General features: G+C 41.0%; 1 protein-coding gene across 2 annotated transcripts; it reads right to left on the bottom strand.

The window, feature by feature from the left end:
• Positions 1-6739: 6739 nt before the first annotated feature.
• SNRPB2 (small nuclear ribonucleoprotein polypeptide B2) lies at positions 6740-18685 on the bottom strand. 2 transcript variants are annotated; one of them, XM_043602925.1, is made up of 7 exons: positions 18576-18685; positions 16964-17053; positions 16466-16638; positions 11810-11950; positions 9313-9363; positions 7557-7645; positions 6740-7105 (listed from the first exon to the last, which is right to left on the bottom strand). In XM_043602925.1, exons 2-7 carry the CDS (start codon positions 17025-17027, stop codon positions 6946-6948), a joined length of 678 nt encoding a protein of 225 aa, XP_043458860.1. In that variant the 5' UTR covers positions 17028-17053; positions 18576-18685; the 3' UTR covers positions 6740-6945. The 2 variants fall into 2 exon arrangements, with proteins under 2 accessions (XP_043458860.1, XP_043458861.1); XM_043602926.1 differs by lacking the exon at positions 18576-18685 and adding an exon at positions 18132-18511.
• Positions 18686-20954: the final 2269 nt, after the last annotated feature.

The raw sequence follows: 20954 nt of genomic DNA, 5'->3' as shown, positions 1-20954 counted from the left end.
AGAAGTGGAAACTGACTGCAGTGGTTCCTGTCTTTTATGTGGAAGCCAGACATCTGGGCAAGTCCCCCCGGCCAATGGGAAGGTGCCCACCGTTCCTTCCTCTGCTTTCATAACATCTCCTGGGCTCCAGGAGCTATTTTGCATCTGGTTTTCCAAAGAGACTCAAAAGCTGTGTCCTTTTTTATACACAAATGATATCCAAAAATGGTCCACCATTGCTTTAGCTGTGGCATATCACATCAGCAAGGCATTGTGCAAAGAACTATGAGAATTTTAAATTGTTTAAAACAATTTTTTTAGCTCAAGTCTCATATTCTCTCAACTTATAAGCAAAGATGTACTGACTCTAGGAAATCTGCTGAAAATGTGAGATCTATATCCTTAGTACACATATTTTCATTGGAACAAATCCAATTAATAAACACCTTTATGGGGCACCTGGGTGGCTCAGTCGGTTAAGCGTCTGTATTTGGCTTAGGTCATGATCTCGCGGTTTTGTGAGTTTGAGCCCCACGTCAGGCTCTGTGCTGACAGCTCGGAGCCTGCTTCAGATTCTGGGTCTCCCCCTCTCTCTCTGCCCCTCCCCCTGCTTACACTCTGTTTCTCTCTCTCTCAAAAATAAATAAACACTAAAAAAAATTAAAAATAAGCACCTGGATTCATATAATAGATAAACTGAGGATGCTTAAGTTTACAAATCATTTATGACAGGATTCTCGGAAGTCACATCTGTCCTGGGGCAGACATGGTTTGTAACACATGAGCTGTTATCACATCTAGACCCTACGACTGGGGAAAGGAAGGGATAGGCGGGATGGAAAGAAAGGAACAGTCTCTTTTTTCCTCTCTGAGATCTCTGAAATTCAGTCTCAAAATGCTCATGGATAGAGAAAGGAGAAAGCAAGAGGTTTCCGTTATGGCCCTTCTTCCTGCTTCCGGGAATCTTTCCCATGGAAAGAGGGGCACTACTAGAAATCGCCAGAGTTGAAGTGCCAATACACAGCTCCATCTACTCAACAACTATTTCCTGAACACCTACTGTGTGCCAGGCACTGTCCCTAGGCACTAGAGATATAGCAGTGAATAAAAAAGGCCCTGGCCCCAAGGATTTACTTTCTCTTAGGAGAGACAGATTTTAGGTAACTGCTTTTTATAGTGTTTGGGGCTGGTATCTCTTTCATAAGGTGCACCCCACCTCCATTGTTTCTAGAACAGAGGTCCCTGTCAGGATGCCCTGTCCAACTTGGCTGATGATGAGATCTCAGAGCAGAACCTCCTCCTCCCTCCCTCCAAAGGTGAGGGACAAGCATTCAACTTACAAAATAGTTTTGTACAAAACTGGGGATAAACTGGTAAAGCAAAAATACTCATAGTATAATAAAAGGGTTTTCTTCGGGGGTGGGTGTGTATGCATGTGTGTGTGTTATTATCAGGGGGCGAACTTTTCTACAGCTGGCCCAGATTTGGAAGCTTGTTTAATTCAGCGTCTTCATTGTAGATGAAGCAACCGCGGCCCAGCAGAGGCCAGAGTCACCTGTCTTAACCACCCCATCTAAAGCTTCCCCAGCAGGACTGTGTCCAGAGCTGTCTCCATTCATCCACTGTCACATTAGAATGGAGATGTTACATTCCTCATTTCCTGTTTTACTTCGAGGAAAGGATGAGTTAGAAATCATTTCTGAAAGCAGACTGCCAGGGCACTTTTCCTTCCTATAATCTAGGGGCCTAAGAGGGTCTCTGGGAAAACTAAAGCATTGATTAAATCTTCTTAATCCCGATCGGGCAGCTGTTTTCCAGACCGTTACAGTCTCAAGCCAGCCCTCAACAGGAGATTAAAAGACAATTGCCATTTAAGAGGCACTTAACAGAAATGGGGGCTGCACAAACTCAGATTGCCGCACCGTGAACAAGCCGCCGCAAAGCGGAGGGAAACGTTGAATAAAGCCACAACCAAGCTATCACAACAACTTAGCAAACCAAGACTGATGCTAACACAAAGCCATTATTGGCTATTCGAAGGTTAGAGAAGTAAAGAAAAGAGATGTCAAGCCTGCTGAGTGCATACTGGGTAGGCCTGAGATGTCCTAGCATTCTGTAGTGGGCAGAGATGGGATGGAAATCGCAGTTTTGCTTGCACATGGGAAGTTAAACTTACAATAACTCAGCGGTCAGTTGTACCTGGAGGCACGCTCAAGGCGCACAGATACCCAGGGTCCGGAGACGTGATCTGTCCTGAGCGTGCTTACTTTCTTTGGATTTTCAGATGTATTCTCTGAGCATTTAATCCCCAGATGACATTCTCCTGCTTTAGTTACTAAATTAGTTCTCAACCTGGAGTTCTTAAAATGGAGGCTCTGGCTGCTTCAAGGTCTAAAAATAGGCTTGGGTGGTGGATAGGGTGGAAGCCGCCTCTTTGCTGTGACCTACAAGGCCCTGGATGATCTGGGCCCTCTGCCCCCCTGAAGTCACTCCCTGTCACTCTCTCCCTTGCTGGCTCTGTTCCGGCCACACCAGCTGCTCTGTCTTTTGAAAGTGCAAAGCTCATGTCTACTTCAGACCCTGCTGAGCTTATGGCCGGAGGAGCTTTCCCTCCACATATGGGCACTCGGGTCTCTGGACAATATGTCTCCTCACAGAGACCAGTTTCACAAAGCCATTCTTGCCATTCTCCAACCCAATCAGTCCATCATGCGACTGTGGTACGTTCTCATCACTTACCACTACCTGACATGCCTTGTCTATTCACGTGATGGCACTTGTTCCCCAGATACCACAATGAAAGTTCCTGGAAGTGGGGACCTTGTCTATCTTGCCCATTGCTCCATCATTAGCACCCAGAAAAATCCTCGGTACTCAAAAATAGGTATTCATTGAATGAATGCATGACCCTCCTGAAATTGTATGCTTTTATTTTTGTTTTTCCTGGGGAAAGCCCTTCGGTTTTATTACATTTCAAAAGAGGTTCGGGGCGCCTGGGTGTCTCAGTCAGTTAACCATCTGACTCTTGGTTTTCGCTCAGGTCATGATCTCACTGTTTCGTGGGTTTGAGCCCCATGTTGGGCTCTGCGCTGACAGTGTGGAACCTGTTTGGGATTCTCTCTCTCCCTCTCTCTGCTCCTCCCCCACTCACACTGTCTCTGTCTCTCTCTCAAAATAAAGAAAAAAAACAAAAGAGGTTCATAGGATGCTTTTGTAGTATTTTGGAGCCCCTAAAGGCAGAGAAATATTGAATTATTTTAATAAAAGTAAAGGAGAATTAGATCAAGCCCTTAAGTGAGATTTTCTGTAGTTTCCATCCTGCTGGAGTTTTTGTTTATTGGTTAATTGAGTTGCATTAATGGTAAAAATAGGGGTGCCTGTGTGGCTCAGTTAGATAAGCATCTGACTCTTGATCTCAGCTCAGGTCACAATCTCCTCATTCATAGCACCCAAAAATTAAGACTCACTGAGTAAATTAGGACAGAGACTCTGGGGTTTTGCCACCAAAGCATGGTTCCCAGACTGGCACCTTCAGCATTGTGTTACAAAGCCCCTCAGACCCCACTCCAGTCCTGCCAGATCAATGTACAGCTTAACAAGCCTCACAAGTGATTTGGAGAAACATGAAAGTTTGAGAAGTACTGCTCAAGGGCAAATCAATTACAGCACAAATTTTAAGCCAGGGCTTCACATTCCTCATCAGATATTTGCTGGCTACAATATTTCCAAGGGATAAAATATTTGCTAAATAACCACACAGAAAATACTTCAAGCTTTAAAGTTAAAAAACATGAGCATCTTACAACTTTCCAGTTTTTACCCTATCTTCTACTTATCAATATGCTGCTTTTGAAAAATACAATTTGAACTAATGATCTAATCATTACAACCTACTTCATAAAGGTAGAAATCTGCTTTGTTCGTTCTTAGCTCACGTTGGAATCACTCAGGGCCCTTAAAAATATTGATGACTGGGTTTCATGCACAGAAATTGGGATTTAATTGATATGGGGTGTAGATTAGGCATCAGCATTTGGAAATGTTTCCTGGATGATTCGGATATGCAGTCAAAGTTGAAAATTAACCTTGAAGTTTAGACCCACATCAGCCGGGCACATCTACTTCCTCCCAAACTCCTGGCAACTCCCACAGATGGCAAGGGAAGGAAGGGCAGAAGATCCCAGCTTGATCAAATCAGCTTCAAAGTATAGTTGGCTCCTTTTTTCTTCCCCTTCTTCCCTCTTGCTTACCAGAGTTTGGCTACATTTGGGGAGATTTAAGCAAATAAGTAAATGCATGGAGGTTAATGGGAGGAGAGAAAGAGGTACAAATAAGGAGAGGGGGAAGCCCAGAATAAACTTGGAGTTGCTGGACTGTAAATAGAGGTACTACTGTAAGTTCATTTTTAATATTGTATAGATATATTGTATAGCTAATATTGTACAGACATAGCTATAGCTATAGCTAATATTGTATAGATACAGCTGAAATTAATCTCTACATACAATTAAGATCATGAAAGATTACACACAGGCTGAGGAACAGACAAGAGACTGAAGAGACACAATTACATATCACATGATCCTGGTTGGAATCTTGGGTCATTTTGGGGACATCAGGAAAATGTGGATCAGATGGGATACTGGATTTCCTGATCTTGCTGGTCATACAGTAGTTTTGTAGCTGGGTGGTCTTGTACTTATGAAATACACAGAAGTGTTAAGGGGTAACAAGGAGTCAAGGTAGCACACTCCTAAATGGTTCAGGTATGTTTATGGGAGCCATGTACTATTTCTGCAATTTTTATATAAATTGGAAATTATATCAAAATAAAAAGCTTTTGAAAGTAATCAGATGTCACTCCTGCACTCAAAATCTTCTGACAGAACGTGTCCACACAGACTTGCATGTAAATGTTCATAAGCTTTTATTTCTAGCAGCCCCAAATTAAAAAGAACCCAAAGCCCATTCACTGGTAGAACTGCTGATGCACGCAATGGAGATGAACTTCAAAAGCATTGTAGACAGGGCACAATTTTAGTGATACAAAGCAGATCAGTGGTTGCCTATGGTCAGGGATGGGGCTGGGGGCTGGGGAATAGATCAACTGCAAAGGGGCAAAGGGAGCCTTTGTTTACGAGGGGTGCCAGAATCCTCTGTATCTTATCACACAACTGTATACAATTGTCAAAACTCATCAAACTGGGTCACTCCTCAAAACTCATTAGAAATGGGTGAATTTTAGTGTCTGTAAATAACTCAATTAAAAAAAATCTGAGTTCCCCATTTCATAGTTTAAGCGAGTCCTTAAAAAGTCCTACATATTCCCCTTACTCTCACCTCACTCCAGCCAGCTTGACCTTTCTACTTTCTCTCATACAGACACTCAAAGCAGGGGCCATCTGTGAAACCTTTTCTGAGACAAGGTAAGGACAGTCACAGAGAATAAGGAGTTAGAAATTAGTAGCAATTGGCATTGCTCTAACCACCAGAAGTATGGTCTTATCTAGTAATTCATTGTTCGTACATTTTATAAAGGTACATGAACTTGACAACTAAGTTAAAGTTATTCAAATAAGAGTCAGATTCTAAATGTAGCCGCTTTAAGAATAAAAACGATTTTCCTTTTTCCTCCTTATGTACGCACAAGAGTGATGGGATAAAAACCTACATGTCTAAAAGCAGACTTCCCGTAAGTATACAAATTCTAACTTTTGTTCAGGGAAATAGTGAGAAACACACACAAAAAAAATCAAGTGTCACTTTAATGTGTGCTGTATGTGCAAAAAATCGTTCACTTTTAAAGATGCCCATGGTTCTACTAGCAGGGGACTGAATCATAACCCTAGGTATGAATCAAAAGCTAAAGAAAATGACCTTTGCTATTAAAGAATTAAAAACTGGTGTTTGAGAATTACGAGGTATCAAGATTAGAACTGGCAACCCTTTACAAGTCAGCCCACGTGTCTTAAAAAATATTATAGATTGCAACTTCTTTCCCTTGGAGGTCTTTCAATGAAGAGGTTAGATTATTAGCCAAGCAGGTATTCCTTCAGAACAATTCCACATCAAGAGGATGAGAACATAAAATGAGAAGTTCGAAGACAGCATTCCCTTTCCCTCTCTCTTCCTGGAAAACATAAGTACAGTTACTCCGAAATGACCTTTATTCAATTAAATGCTGAATGAAAAGCTTTGTGAAATGCCTACTAACTGCAAAAAAAACCCAAAAAACCAAAAAAACAAAAAAAAAACAATGCTCATTTATTTGAAGAGCACAAACTTCAAATTTAGACCCTGCCCAGGTCTCATTTTCTTCTAACACCCAGGGCAAAAATTTTTTTTTAGTCTATTGAGACCGAGAGAGAATCCCAAGCAAGTTCTGTGCTGTCAGTCGCAGAGCCTGACACAGGGCTCGAGCTTATGAATGATGAGATTGTGACCTGAGCCGAGATCAAGAGTCAGATGCTTATCTAACTGAGCCACCCAGGCACCCCTATTTTTACCATTAATGCAACTCAATTAAAAAAACCAATAAACTAACAAAAACTCCAGCAGGATGGAAACTACAGAAAATCTCATTCAAGGGCTTGATCTAATTCTCCTTTACTTTTATTAAAATGATTCAATACTTCCCTGCCATTAGCTGCCCCAAAATACTACGAAAGCATCCTATGACAGGTTTATACACCGTAAGATGTGTTCTAAACTAGCGTAGGCATTTGCTGACAGGACAGTGAAATGAATGAAACGTTATGTATAGAGTACAAATAAGAGTTTATTATACAAAATTAAGGCCTTCATATTTCATAGTTCACCAGGCTAAACAAAGACCAGCTATTTAAATCATTCACCAAAATTTCACTTTCACTCCCCCTCACCCCAACTATTAAAATGGGCTGACCAAATGTTATCAAAACAAACACTATAAATAACACCAAGTCCCTTAAAGACAACTATCCCATGTTATTTCTTCGCATAGGTGATCTTCATGGCATGGGAAGGTGTGATTTTAAATCCCTGTAAAGCATCCCTGGCGGCTCCAGCCTGTCCGTCATTTTCAAATTCAACAAAAGCAATGTCATGCCTTCCAGGTACCAAACGTACTTCCTTGAAACCAGGAAATCTGTAAAAGGAGAAACAATTTACATAAATGCTATCAAATACATAAATGTCTGTTCTGTGTTTAAATTTGCTAAGCAACTTCCTAATACTGGTCTAGGAAACGTAACATGACCTACCAGAATCCTGAGTAGGTTGAAAGAGTCTAAAATATAATTAGGAATATGGTGAAAGAAGGGTCGGTATAACGTAAGCTAATTCTATTCTTGTCATTGTATCAAGGCTTGGTTTCCTGCTTTACTCATCAATTAGAATTAGTAATTCAAACATCAGAGGTACTTCAGCTTTACATATGCTCACTCTGCAGACAGACTTCAATTCAGGATTAATCCCCAACCAAATCTGTGACCCTGGAAGTATTGCTGTGTGATACATAAATGGATTCAACCCACAGAAGCACTCCACATCCTGTTAGGAGGATTTCAGAACACACACTGGTTTGTGAAGAGACTTACTGATTAAACAACATGGATAACATCATCTCATTCGTTTCTTCCGGTAAATTATTAAGGAATAAAATATAGTTTGGAGGGTAATCAGGGACCTATTACAAAGAAAAAAGCAAAGTTAGCTTTCAGTATGAAAAGCATAGTATGCCATTTAGCTCTCACATTAAAATCTAAACTTCAGAGAGCTACGTTCCAGTTTATTAAGGAACACGAAATCGTAGCACTACATCAAACACTAAAGCTGAAAAACAAGGACACCATGCAAATAAACATAAACCTAACAGCAACTAAGGAGGCGTTCAAGTCACTTTATGCAAATTTGGATGACTGCAAATCTCATTACGTTTTAAGAATTTAATAGTACTGAAAACAATGTTTCAGTTGTAATGGGAGGACTCTGCCATCTGGATTACATAGTTGAAAGACCCTAACTAGAAAGGCAGCAATGCCCCCCATCTTCAGCTGGTTACCCGAGGAACAACACTCAGATACTCAATCTTCTGCATTATTTACAACCTCCCAGCGTTTAAGAAACTCTGGAACTACCGCTTAGGGCCACGACTGGGTGACAATGTTTTCTGCGAGTAAATGAGACCTACAGAGCATCTACTTCCATCCAAGTAAGTAGAAACAAACACCATTGTTAGATATTAAACTAATTCTCTGGCACCCCGACCTGGGGTTATGAGGACCTAGAGACAGGATCATCTTGTACCTGAGAGCCTATTTGTCTTCAGACTACTTTCATTTAGAGAAGACATGATGAGTAAAGAAGAACTTAAGGCTTAGAGAATGAAGTACTGGCATTTGTAAACTGTACTATAATTGCCGAAAGACTTCAAAGAAGAGAAGTAGATAATATAGGAAGATGTACACAACTTAAAGTCAGAGAAGGAAAGCTCAGAGATGCAAGGAATTCTCTGGATTTAAGGATCTTGTCAGACCTGAGCATCCAAGGAACCAAAGAGAAAACCATTAGTATATAATTGAAGCTTTCTCTTTGAGGCCTCCAGCAGGGAGATTTGCTAAAAGGTTTCTAAAACATCTATACAAAGGGACATGTATTTGTTCTCAGAAGAGCGAGCAAGGGTAATCGTAAACAACTTTGCTCTATTAGAAAAGATGGTTTAGTGTTTCAGGCAACCAGTATGGAAAGAGAGCCTGTCACCTGACCAATTCCCGCAAGCTGTGTGTCTGTAAAGCCCTGCGCTTCAGATGTACTGTGGAGAAAACACAAATGCTTGCTCCCAGCCTTCGCAGAGTTTAAAATCTGTCATTTTGATTCCATCACTGAATCATTATGGAAAGCAAAGAATAAAGTCAAGTTTCATTTTCTCCCCCTTAAAATAACTAAAATGTTTTGAGGAGTGAGTTTCTATATTAAAGTGCTATATAATTTAATGTCTCGTAGAGGAATTATTTTCAGTTTCTGGAGACATGCAAGTTGTGTATTATCGTAGTGGTTTATAATTTTATTTTAAAGAGCAAGCACCACGGGGCGCCTGGGTGGCGCAGTCGGTTAGGCGTCCGACTTCAGCCAGGTCACGATCCAACGGTCCGTGAGTTCGAGCCCCGCGTCAGGCTCTGGGCTGATGGCTCGGAGCCTGGAGCCTGTTTCCAATTCTGTGTCTCCCTCTCTCTCTGCCCCTCCCCCGTTCATGCTCTGTCTCTCTCTGTCCCAAAAATAAATAAACGTTGAAAAAAAAAATAAATTAAAAAAATAAATAAATAAAGAGCAAGCACCACATGGGAAAAATATTACCTGAGGATTTGGTGTTGAATTTCCTTGGGTATTTGCTGCATTTGGTGTTCCCTAAACAAAACAAAGAGAAAACAGTTATAACTTCCAATCACGTATAACTGGGTGGGTCAGACAGTGAAGTGTCCTAACTCTTGATTTAGGCTCAGGTCATGATCTCATGGTTGTGGGATCGAGCCCCATATGGGGTTCCATGTGGACAGTGCAGAGCCTGCTTAGGATTCTTTCTCTCTCCCTGGCCCTCCCCCACTCACACACACTTTACCTCAAAATAAACTTAAAAATTTTTTCCAATCGCTCTAAAAAAGGGTTTATAATTTTAATTACTGCATAAAATTAACGTTAGTTTTTAAAAGACCACCTACTAAATGGGAGAAGACATTTGCAAATGACATATCCAATAAAGGGTTAAGTATTCAAAATATATTAAGAACTGATAAAACTCAACACCCAAAAAACAATCCAACTAAAAAATGGGCAGAACACATGAACAGACATTTCTCTAAGGACATAGATAAAGCCAACAGATAAATGAAAAGATGTTCAACATCACTCATCTCCAGGGAAACGAAATCAAAACTACAATGATATAACACTTCATATCTGTCAGAATGGCTAAAATCGGAAACACAAGAAACCACAAGTGTTGGTGAGGATGTGGAAAAAAAGGAACCCTCGTGCACTGTTGGTGGGAATCCAAACTATGGAGGTTCCTCAAAAAATTAAATCCAGTAATTGCACTACTGAATATTTATCCAAAGAATACAAAAACACTAATTCCAAAGGATAGATGAACGTCGATGTTTATAGCAGCATTATTTACAAAAGCCAAAAATTATAGAAGCAGCCCAAGTGTCCACCAGTAGATGAATGGATCAAGATGTGGTGTATGGGGGTGCCTGGGTGACTTGGTCGGTTAAGAGCTGGACTTTGGCTCCGGTCATGATCTCATGGTTCATAGGTTCGAGCCCTGCATCAGGCTCTGTGCTAACGGCTCAGAGCCTGGAACTGGCTTCAGATTCTGTGTCTCCCTCTCTCTCTGCCCCTTCCTGGCTCATGCTCTGTCTCTCTCTCTTTCTCAAATATAAATAAACATTAAAAAAAAAGATGTGGTATATGTGTATACAGATATATATATATGTATGTATATGTATACATATATACACACAATGGAACATTATTCAGCCATAAAAAAAATGAAATCTTGCCATTTGCAATGACAAGGATGGAGCTAGACTGTATAATGCTAAGTGAAAGAAGTCAGAGAAAAAGAAATACCATACAATTTTACCCATGTGAAATTGCAGAAACAAAACAAATGAACAAAGGTTAAAAAAAAAAAAAAAAAAAAAGAGACAAACCAAGAAACAGACCATTAACTACTGACAACAGACTTGGTGGTTGCCAGAGGGTGGTGGCTGAGGGGGATGGGTGAAATAGAGGCAGGGGATTAAGAATACACTCCTCACTTATCATGATGAGCACTAACATATAGAATTGTTGGACCACTATACTGTACACCTGAACTAAGAACACTTATGTTAAAATTTGAAAACTTAAACCCATTAACTTAAAAAGATTTCTTATTCCATTTTAATAACTGCCACCTTAACTGACTAAAATTAACTCATCAGTTAATTTTGAAAGATCTAGTCCTAAATTTTAAGGACTATATCATAAAATTTAACCTCTAACCTTTAAGATTATAAAATAATTCATTAAAATTACATATTTATAATATGTAAATATAAAATTACTGAGAAATATATATGGAGAAACCAAGAACCTGTCTTCCTTAATTTTTTTTTACTTTATTTTGAAATAGAAAGTGCAAACAGGGTAGGGGCAGAGAGAGGGAGAGAGAAATCCCAAGCAGGCTCCACACTGTCAGTGCACAGCCTGATGTGGATTCCATCCCACAAACTGTGACCTCATGAACTGAGCCAAAATCAAGAGTCAGACACTTAACTGACTGAGCCACTCAGGTGCCCCTCTTAATTTTTTTTTAAAGCAAGTACACAAAAGTCGACCATTATACTTCGTGAAACTGATTTCTAATCACTTTCAATCCAAAAGTAACTACTTTTATTTGGTATTTTAAATTAGATTTATAATTTCCAAATTGTTTAAGGAAAGCAGTTTTGTGTGGCATACTCAAGATTAAAGATAGTATCCACAGTATTATTTATGGGCAGAAGTTGAGAAATAAGCCAATAGATATTAACAGATTTTGAAGAACGATGGAACTGGATGCCAAATTCAAACAAAACTGTTTCATATAAATCTGCAGATGTACAGGTTTATGTTTTAATTTGGTGCTTAAACATAAGTCTTGGAATCCTATAAGAACTCAACCATTCCAGCTTCTTAAAAGTCCACCTTGAAACACACATAGGCACAAACATACACACACGCCTCAGAGACCCTCCCGTAAGTGGAACACGGACCCCTCCATCAAGTCTGCAGCACCAGCCGACCCAGGAGCTTTGGTCTGTCTTACCTGGCCAGGTTTTTTGTTGGCAGTTGTCGCAGTCTGTTCCACTGTTTTTGCTTTTTTCTTTTCCTTCTTCTTTTCTTTGTCGGCAAAAGTGCCACGCATTTTAGATATTATATCAGAATCTGTTTTTGCATACTGGATTCGCTGTTTTAATTATGTGGAGACAGGTTACTTTCAATTATGCTGAAGGCTGTTTACACTACTCGTTAATATTTCAAATTTCATTACACAAATACACTACATGCTAGTTTGTAACACATCCCTAAGGAAATCTGTCTAACACACACCCAGTGAAAATAAATTGTGGTCTATGATTCACAATTTTTAGACAAAGTCAGACTCAACTAGGTTTATCAGAAGAAAACCCACACATTTTCATATGGGAATAACAGAACTTTGCAATATCTGCACCACTGCTTCTCTCCATTTCATAATACAGAAAAGTGCATTGGAAAGTTGTCTGCTGCTTAGCAGGGAGTCTCAATATAAGGGTCGAGCTGTGTCAATTAGCTGTAGAATGTGTCATATGGAATTTGAGATTTTCAAAGTTAAGTACTAAAGATTGAGAAGAATTTCCCTTTGAATCCAATCTGCTATTTTTATATATTTTTTAATATTTTTATACATTTTTTAAGTTTATTTAATCATTTTGAGAAAGAGAGCAAGCACAGGAGGAGCAGAGAGGGAGAGAGAGAATCCCAAGCAGGCTGCATACTGTCAGCACAGAGCCCGATGTGGGGCTCAAACCCATGAAACCGTTGCGATCATAACCTGAGCTGAATTAAGAGTCGGACACTTAACCTACTGAGCCACCCAGGTGCCCCCATCTATTATTTTTCAACAAAATGACCAATAGCGGCATCAACTTAAACTGTAAAATGCTTTGAAAAGAAACAAAGGATGGCATCGCAACTAGGCACCCAGGCCACCTGCTCCTTCTTACTATGCCCGAGCCAGCAGGGACATGCTACTGAGACAGCAGGCAGGCGTTTAAAAACACCGGTCTAGGAGAGCATTTTGTAAACATTAATGTACTTTCCAACTACCCTGAGTGCTTGTAAGACTGCAGATTCTGATGCAGTAGGTCTGAGTGAGGCCTGAGATCCTGTACTTGTTCGAAGCACAAAGTGGACGGTGGGGCCCACACTTCGAGTAGCACGGCCGTGGCCTAGAGCATTACCACACAGCTAGATTCAATCAGCCATCCCAAAATTGGTGCTAGGAGTTACAACTATTTTCTAGGGTGCATCTATCTGCAAATGGCAACTTCCCCTTCAAGGAAACCTTTCTTCTCTGTAGCTGAATGAGCTGAAACAAGTTCTCTGACCACATCAAAACACAAGAGTCCTACAAATTACTATCTAAATTTGCCTTATAGAGTAAGAATTTAATCTCAGTCCGCAGGGAAACCAGAGACCTTCTAAAGTATCATGGGTTTAAAGGAGGAAATTTGTCAAAATCAAAAGCAAGTCTGTCTTTTCTTTACCTCAGCTAGAGAGGAGTATACTGGGGCAGCAAGAGGAGAGCATGCCTACCCTCACCTTAGTATTCAATACTTTCTCTGGCTGCTCCCGGCTGCTGCAGCACAGGGTTTCTAAGTGGTCTTACTTAGTCCCAAGGACTCCCTCTCATCTGCCCTAGTTCTTCAACCTTCTCCCTGACCTGAACAGATCTTGGGTGATCTTGTGTCTATCCTTATAACACAGTCACCTGTGAAAATCTCTGACCTCAGCCACCATTCTTAGCTGCCTGGTCTACACTAGTGATTCTCACATCAGAGGTGATTTTGCCCACAGGAGAAGGCTGGTGCTACCAAATGGAGACACTGTGGGTCGCCATGCTACTGGCGTGTAGTAGATAGGGGCCAGGGATGCTGTTAAACACTCTGCAATCAACAAGACAGCCCACCACGACAAGAGTTACTCAGTTCAAAAGGGCCAATGCTGGAAAACTCTGGTCTAGACTAAATACCCATTAGCGATAAAAGCAGTACACCCAGAGCTTAGAGAAGGGGCAAGTTTTACATTTATGCTAAAGGTTTCATAACAGAAGCCACTTAGGAAGATGGTTCTTCTGTTTTTGGCATTAAATAACCAAATATCCTTGAATTAGGGTTATGAGTTCCAAGTTATAGCAAATTTTGTTCACTTCTGATCTGGTACGTTGGGAGTTAAAACAGAAGAGCAACCAAAACCACCTAAATAAACACAAACAAGACAGCGCAAAGAATGTTCTTCTCCCTCTTCCAGGATGCTGGAGATTTGGCAGTATCTGCTACCTTCCTGAAGGCAGAGAATGGAACTCATAAACTACTTTCAATGCACTATCAGTCTACTGGACTTTTTCCATTGATTTAAAATCATTAGTTGCCAAAGTGAAGCCAGTGCCAAACACAGCCATTTCTAGCTTTACTGTATCTGAGTAATAGGCACATGCAACCTTGTCATCTCAACAAAACAGCCTTAAAATCCTCTACAGGATGAAATTGTTCCTCCACATTAATGTAATTTTAGACTTAAACTAAAACTCAGTCTTATGCTCCTGCCAAGTGAGATCTCCATTATGCTATTTCTTCATACGTACTAAGAAAAAAACCCTGGTTTCAGGAAATACCGTTTTATCAAAAAGGAGGTACGTAGGCACAATCCCAGTTTTCTGAGGTGGGCTTTTCCACACAGATGATGCCCATCAGATACGAAGTGATGGGAGAAAGGGAACTTGATAGAAAAGGAAAACTTGGCTCCAGTAACAAAAAGTGCCCACTCCTGAATTAAACAGCATGCTACATAAAGGCCCTCAAACTACAGACCACAGCCAACACCGCCTGTTTTTGTAAATTAGGTGTTTTGGAAGAGAACCACATTCATTCACTCGCATACCATCTATGGCTGCTTTTCCTGCTATGAAGGCAGAGTTAAATAGCTGCTGGGGGCGCCTGGGTGGCTCAGCTGGTTAAGCGTCTGACTTTGACTCAAATCATGATCTCCTGGTAAGTTCGAGCCCTGCATTGGGCTCTGCGCTGACAGCTCGCAGCCTGGAGTCTGCTTCAAATTCTGTGTCTCCCTCTCTCTCTCTGCCCCTCCCCTGCTCACACTCGCACTCTCTCTCGCTCTCAAAAAATAAAATAAACGTAAAAAAAAAAAAAAAAAGTTGCTGGAGAGATCATCCAGCCCACAAAGCCTAAAATATTTACTACCTGACCCTTTAGGACAGTGTTCGGATCCCTAGTTTAGAAGAAAAAAAAAAAAAAAATCACAATAGTGGGTGTGATTGCACTGCAACTGGTTATATTAATATAACCTAGGTAGGCAACTTCTGTGCCTCATTCTCCATTTCTAAAATAAAGGGATTAGACCAGTAACTGCACTACCGACTATGGGCCAAATCTAGCCCATGGCCTATAAGGACTTTTTTTTTTTTAAACGGTTTTAAAGGGTTGTTAAATACACCCACACACATACACAAGAATATGCAACAGAAACTGTATGTGCATACACCTATAGCCTCAAATATGATCTATTCCTTTATGAAGTTTTTGCTAACCTCTGAATTAGCCCAAAGAATAGCCAATCTGCTTACATCTTACAGGTACTGAAAATGAACACACCGGGCACAGATATAGCCAGTTTATGGCAGAATGATGACCCAGGGCTTTGCAACTCTGGGCCCTGGCTTTCCCCAAGGCCCCTCCCCATCCCAGTCCCAGAAAAAAGCACTCAGAAATCCACACCCAAGGTACTCTGTATTCATTCACACATTTGGAAACCCTTGCTTTATACCCTGTCTCTACTCTAATCCAATCCTCTACCATCCCTTACACCAGCGGCCTGAGTTCCCTTACAACCTCCCAGCCCTCCCACACTCCAATCTTCTTCCAGCAGCTAAACGTGAATCTCAGTATGTCATTCCTTAGTTTAAAACTTTCTACGCATAACTATTTCACTTCTGTTCACTGTTATTCACCAACAAAACCTATGAATTTAAACCTATGATTTTTTCTCAGATCACTGCCTTTTCTAGACTGTCTAGCTTCTGATAGGAGTTATTTCACTATGCTATTTTCTGAAACATCAACTGGATTTCCTTTGACCATGATTTTGTTTTATATTATTTTATAAGTTTACAAAGGTTTCTTTTTAACGTTTTGAGCTATTAACTTCTAGTTCTTTCAAGATAAGATTGCCAATACTGCCATTGTTTTTTTTAAACGCTCTACATCTTGGGGCACCTGAGTGGCTCAGTCGGTTAAGCCTCTGAATCTTGATTTCGGTTCAGATCATAATCCCACAGTTCGTGGGTTCCTGAGTTCAAGCCCCACATTGGGCTCTGTGCCGACAGTGTGAAGCCTGCGTGGGATTCTGTCTCCCTTTCTCTCTGCTCCTCCCCCACTCTCTCTCTCTCTCAAAATAAAAGTAAACTTAAAAAAAATAAACACTCTATATCTCATTGTATTTTGTTATTGCCTGTCTGTCATAAACTAAGTGAATTACAAACTCTACTACTAATGTGTTTTTATAAACATAAATGTGTAAATAAAATAAACCAAACTTGCTCTAACACATAATTAAGGCAGAAAGAAACACCCAGTTTCATGCATATGTCTATAAACTTAACACACCATCAACAGTGATTATACCCAAAATAATAACATTGCCTTACCATTGGTTTACCATAAAATGGAAATCCTTGTAACTGTCTCAAGGCATTTGTGGATGAACCCAGCTCCTTAAATATAACAAAGGCTTGACCCCTCATCTTCATGGTCTTTAAAGCTACAATATCTACCACGTGGCCAAACTGAGAAAACAGGGCATACAGGGATCTCTTCAATTCTGAGCAAAATTAGAGGGGAAACAAGTTATTTGTGAAAGAAACAATGACAAAATTCTTCATAAAATGACCCTGCATCGAGTACCCTCCATCACACATTTATTTATACAAAGTTACACATTTTAGTAAACATATTCCACTTATTTTCCGCCCCTACCTACTTTTGCTTTTAAAAAGCCTTGAAATCCTCACACAAAAAGAAACAAGGCACTGTTGCAGGTACTGACAAAGAGGACTACATGACAAGTTTTGAAGCCGCACAAGTTTTCAGATGCTGGTAATTAAACACGCTTTGGTTGTGAATAAATGTTTTTTTAAAGCACTTACCTTCTTTTTTAATTTTGTCATTCATATTGTTGATATAAATTGTATGATTTGGCCTTATATCCATGTTTGGGGTTAAACGGTCCAAACAGCCTAAGGAGATAGTAAATAATTCGGTTATAAATGGAGAGCGTTAACTCACTGTTGTATGGCATGAGGACATAAGGATTAACATCTCAATTTTCTTTCAATCCCAAGTGCAGAAAATATTAGTTTGTTAGCAGTCTTTAAAACCTCTCCAACACTTGCTAGCCCTTTTCAAACAAACAAATAAACAAACAGTTCTCCAGCTCAAAACTTGATGGAGCACCAGGACCTAGGCAGATTTCAGTAAGATTATTTCAACCAATGCATTTATTTTTATACTTATCTTTCACTTGTGACAAGCAATACAGTTTTTTCATCTGCCTCACGAAATAACTTTAATTTTTAATGAGATTATTTTAGAATTGAGTAGATTTTAAGAAAAATAAAAAAGAAACTAGCAAATGTATGCCCAGTAAAAATCAAGACACAACATTAACAAAGTTTACCAAGCAATACCTCATGGGTGCACTTCAAAAGCACTTCGTACCTATTTATTACTTAATTTATATACACTATCACCAGCTGTCCTGACTCTAAGGTTAACTCTGCCTGAATTGAAATTAGGGAGCTCAGAGAGAGCAGTACTGCGTGATGGTTAAGAGCTCAGACTCTAGCACAGACCACATCTGAATTCAAACCCTATCTATGGTTATCACCAGCTCTTCCTTAATCTCTCGGGTCCATAGCGGTAAAACGGGGCTGGTTTAACATCATTTACCTAGTAAAACTCAGAAGACTGAACGACACATAAACTTCAAGCACCGTTCTGGCACGGGCAGTAAACACTTCAAGTAGCTGTTATTATTAATGGCTATTACAGGTTAAAGGACCTGCCCAAGGTCAGATAGCTAATAAACATCAGGCCGGGCAATTCCGCGGGTCTCCTCGCCCTTCTCTTTCACACTCACCTCGCTACTTTACTTTTTACGTTGTTTTCAGGTGCAAACTGTGACCTCGCTTTATTTCCTTGGGTGCCCCCACATATTCCTTCATTTCACAAATTTCAGGCCCACTGCAGGGACTGCACTTAACAGGTGAAAGGTCATGCTTGTCAGGCTTGCGACCCCCGCCCCCCACTCCTTACCCGAAAAAGGGCTCACGTCGCGAAAACGACGAGAAGGAATTGCTCGGTCAAACTTAAAGCAGATCCCTCAGAGGAAAGACTCTCGCAACATTTCATGTAGGGTTTGATGGTGGTCTGCATTAGAGCAAGGGCACCGAGAGTCCAAAAGGGGCTTCCCGCCTCTTCAGCCACAGGCACGTTCGACCATAGCCCCAGTTAGCGGCCCCGCGATCCCCGATGCCAACCCTTCCCACCGGAGGCAAGGCTCCTAAATTCGGGGTCCTGGCCGGACCAGCGCGTCAGTCTCAAACTCCCCCCGCCCCCTCTGCGAACGCCGAAGCGAACGCGCGCCGGCTCCACCGCTGCGCCCCGTCCACTCCCGGCTCCCACAAGCGGGCATCGGGCCCAGCGGCGGCCGGTAGCGGGGAGGTCGCAAACGGGCAACGAAAACACGTTCCAACTCACCTGAGGCCTACGCTGCTCCCGCAAAAACCGAAAGCCGGAAACCGAGCCGCTACCGGAAATTACGTTACCACGTGCCTCAATCAAGTGCCGACAAGTCGAGGAGTCGAGCACGGAGTCGATCGATGCCCTGCCGGCTCCTGCGGCGGCAGCTGGGAATCTCTCTGCGCATGCGCACACCTGGGGAGCCGGAAGGGTGTCTAGGGAAGGGGAGAAGTTTGTAGGAACTTCATGGATTAAACTGTAATAGTGGGTAGTGCAGTGAAGGAAAGTCAGTGATTCCTTACCCAGCCATTGCTTTGTGCAGTTTTACCCCATACAACGGTGCCTTTCATCTTTCCAGATCCTATATAGTTTTACAGACAGCCCCTCATACCAACTACTGACAAGGTGCCCTGGTTTTGCCCTTCTGGGATCTCTGGTGGCCTCTGATTTAACCTCATCTTTAACCTCCCAAGTGTTCTCGAATTCCCGAGACTCTTGAAGGAACTCTCCTGAAACATTCCGCTGATGAGCTTGACTCTCAGAAGCAACTCAGTTTGAGGCTCCAAAGCAGAGGGAATTGATGTCTCCTGCTCTCCAGTAATAGCCAAGCAAGCACCCCTAAGATCATCTGCCTAAACTCAACTGAAACAAAACAAAACATTCCTTACCACCCTTCCCATCTTCTCTCTCATACAAAAATGCCTAGATTGTTCCAGGACAACACAAGTTGTTGTTGATGCCTAGCTGAATGGGAATCCAAAAGAAGTACATGCGGTCATTCTTCTATTCATCAAACGTGTGTAAAGTATTGATGAGGTTTTGGAATGGTGGGGGTTTGGAGCTGATGGCCAAGAAAAAATTCTTGAAGGTGTCTTTGTTGCAAAAAGGTGATTTTAATTAAAGCATGGGACCCAAGGGCAGAAAGAGCTGCACTGGGGTTGTGGAAAGTGACAGGTTATATACTATGGAGTCGGGGCAGTAAAGTCAAAAGGGGGGGCCTCCAAAGGGACTTTTATATGCTAAAGAGGACTCCTAAGATACCAGCGGACTTGCTATTGTCAAGCTAAGGTTGTTCTCCCTCTAGTAAGGCATTAACATTATGACCATATGGGGGTCCTGGAGAAATGTTACACTCTGTATTTGCCTCAAGTATTTGTCAGTGGGCTGCAGGTTATAAAGAAATTTAATTTTACCTGCCATTTCCTTCTTGCCTTTGTTCCCCACATCACTATGGAGGGGAGGGTGATGTTGGGGCTCCAGGAAACTGAGTCTGTAGGTTTCTGGAGATTAGGCTACTGATAAGATTGCCATTTTCTTGTAATTTACTAAGACATTTGTAAACTGATGGAGACTCATGTCCTGTAGGACTGTGATCTTATCAGTTAACCATTTGTTTTCTTTCCTTTCTTTGTTCTTGGGCAACCAGGAGTGACGGAGGAATATCACCCAAAGGGAGGGGTTGTGATAGCTTGTGCTTGGCCCTCAGCTTGCGTTATGGTCCCTCATCAGTATCATCTGAAATATGAAATAGTTGTTAAGAGGCAAGGGAAATCTAATCTAGTATCTTCTGTTAACCTTAAAAATAAAACTGTTATTTTACCAGAAAAAAAAAAGTTTGGGAATGGCAGGGAATTATAAAATTCAAGATAAAGAAGTTATGGGAAAACCATTGGCCAACCCCACAAATACAGCAGAGGAATTTCATTTTTATGGAGAAGAAGGAGGAAATTGGGGCAGGTTGTTTTGAAGGAAAATCCATTGTGTGTGTGTGTGGGGGGGGGGGGGTGACAAGATCTCATGGTTATGAGGGTTTCTCATTGGATGAGTTGCAGGGATAGTGAATTTCTTGTAGAAGATGTAAAGTACATCTTTTTCTGTTGGGACCTGTAATTGATTATTCTTTCCTATGGAGGATTCTTTTGTTGGGTCTGTGAGTGACACTAATTTTGGAGCTTGTAATTGACAATGCTTCCTGTAATTGATGTGGTATTCCCCTTTCTAGCCTACCCAAACCACTTTAGTGAGGTTTTCCTTTATTAATTTTCCCAATTCCCCTTAACTAATCTCTCGGAGCCTGCTTTCCTCATCTGTAAACTAAGGATCATAATAGTACTTCCTTCTGGAAGGATTAAATATAAGGTGGTTAACACACTGTCAGACACAAAATAAATGATTTATAGATGTTATTTCTAAATGCTGTCTATGATTTGTACATACGGATTAAGGAGCCAAATAGGTTTTATAAGATGGAGATTTTTGTTTTTTTTTTAAAGATCACCTGAAGTTGCAACAACTTGAAAATAATGTAAGCTTCTTGAGGGTGGGGATTATCTGATTTGTTTTCTCAAGTACCCTCAGTGACTAGAAAAGTACCTGGTATTCATTAATATGTATTGA

Source organism: Prionailurus bengalensis, chromosome A3 (genome assembly GCF_016509475.1).
Source record: "Prionailurus bengalensis isolate Pbe53 chromosome A3, Fcat_Pben_1.1_paternal_pri, whole genome shotgun sequence".
In the NCBI taxonomy this organism is placed as follows: Eukaryota; Metazoa; Chordata; class Mammalia; order Carnivora; family Felidae; genus Prionailurus; species Prionailurus bengalensis.
The sequence above is the reverse complement of the archived record's forward strand: the minus strand, read 5'-3'. Positions and strand labels throughout refer to the sequence as shown.